Here is a 307-nt window from a genome sequence, read left to right as displayed (position 1 = left end):
TCTTTCTCTGTTGTGGGATATTCCCCATGAATACATTTTGTCTCCAGACACTTTTAGAGTAAGCAGCGCAGCTTTGCAAACAGCCAAAAAGAAACTTTTAAGAATCCTGAAATTCAAAAGTTAAGTTCTTCTTTCTAAAAGATTTCTCTCTCCCCATTATATCTCCTAACTGATATATATATTGCTGAATATTTATCATCAGGGTATATAAATATATATGTGCATATATTTGTATATATATATATATATATAGATTTGTATCTGTAAATATTTGTTTGTGTACTAATATGCGTAGATATGCGAATAC

At 29.3% G+C, this 307-nt stretch overlaps 1 protein-coding gene across 1 annotated transcript in view; it reads left to right on the top strand.

Annotated features, from left to right (window-relative positions):
• Positions 1-295: 295 nt before the first annotated feature.
• ETH_00036395 (uncharacterized protein) overlaps positions 296-307 on the top strand; it is a gene marked incomplete at both ends in the record, with an annotated part of 575 nt that continues 563 nt past the window's right edge. Inside the window, one exon of the mRNA XM_013374016.1 lies at positions 296-307. Coding sequence (XP_013229470.1) covers positions 296-307 — 12 coding nt within the window.

The sequence above is a fragment of the Eimeria tenella genome, genomic scaffold (genome assembly GCF_000499545.2).
Source record: "Eimeria tenella Houghton genomic scaffold, Eth_scaff1898, whole genome shotgun sequence".
In the NCBI taxonomy this organism is placed as follows: domain Eukaryota; phylum Apicomplexa; class Conoidasida; order Eucoccidiorida; family Eimeriidae; genus Eimeria; species Eimeria tenella.
Note: the sequence above shows the minus strand (reverse complement) of the source record. Positions and strands in the feature narration are given on the sequence as shown.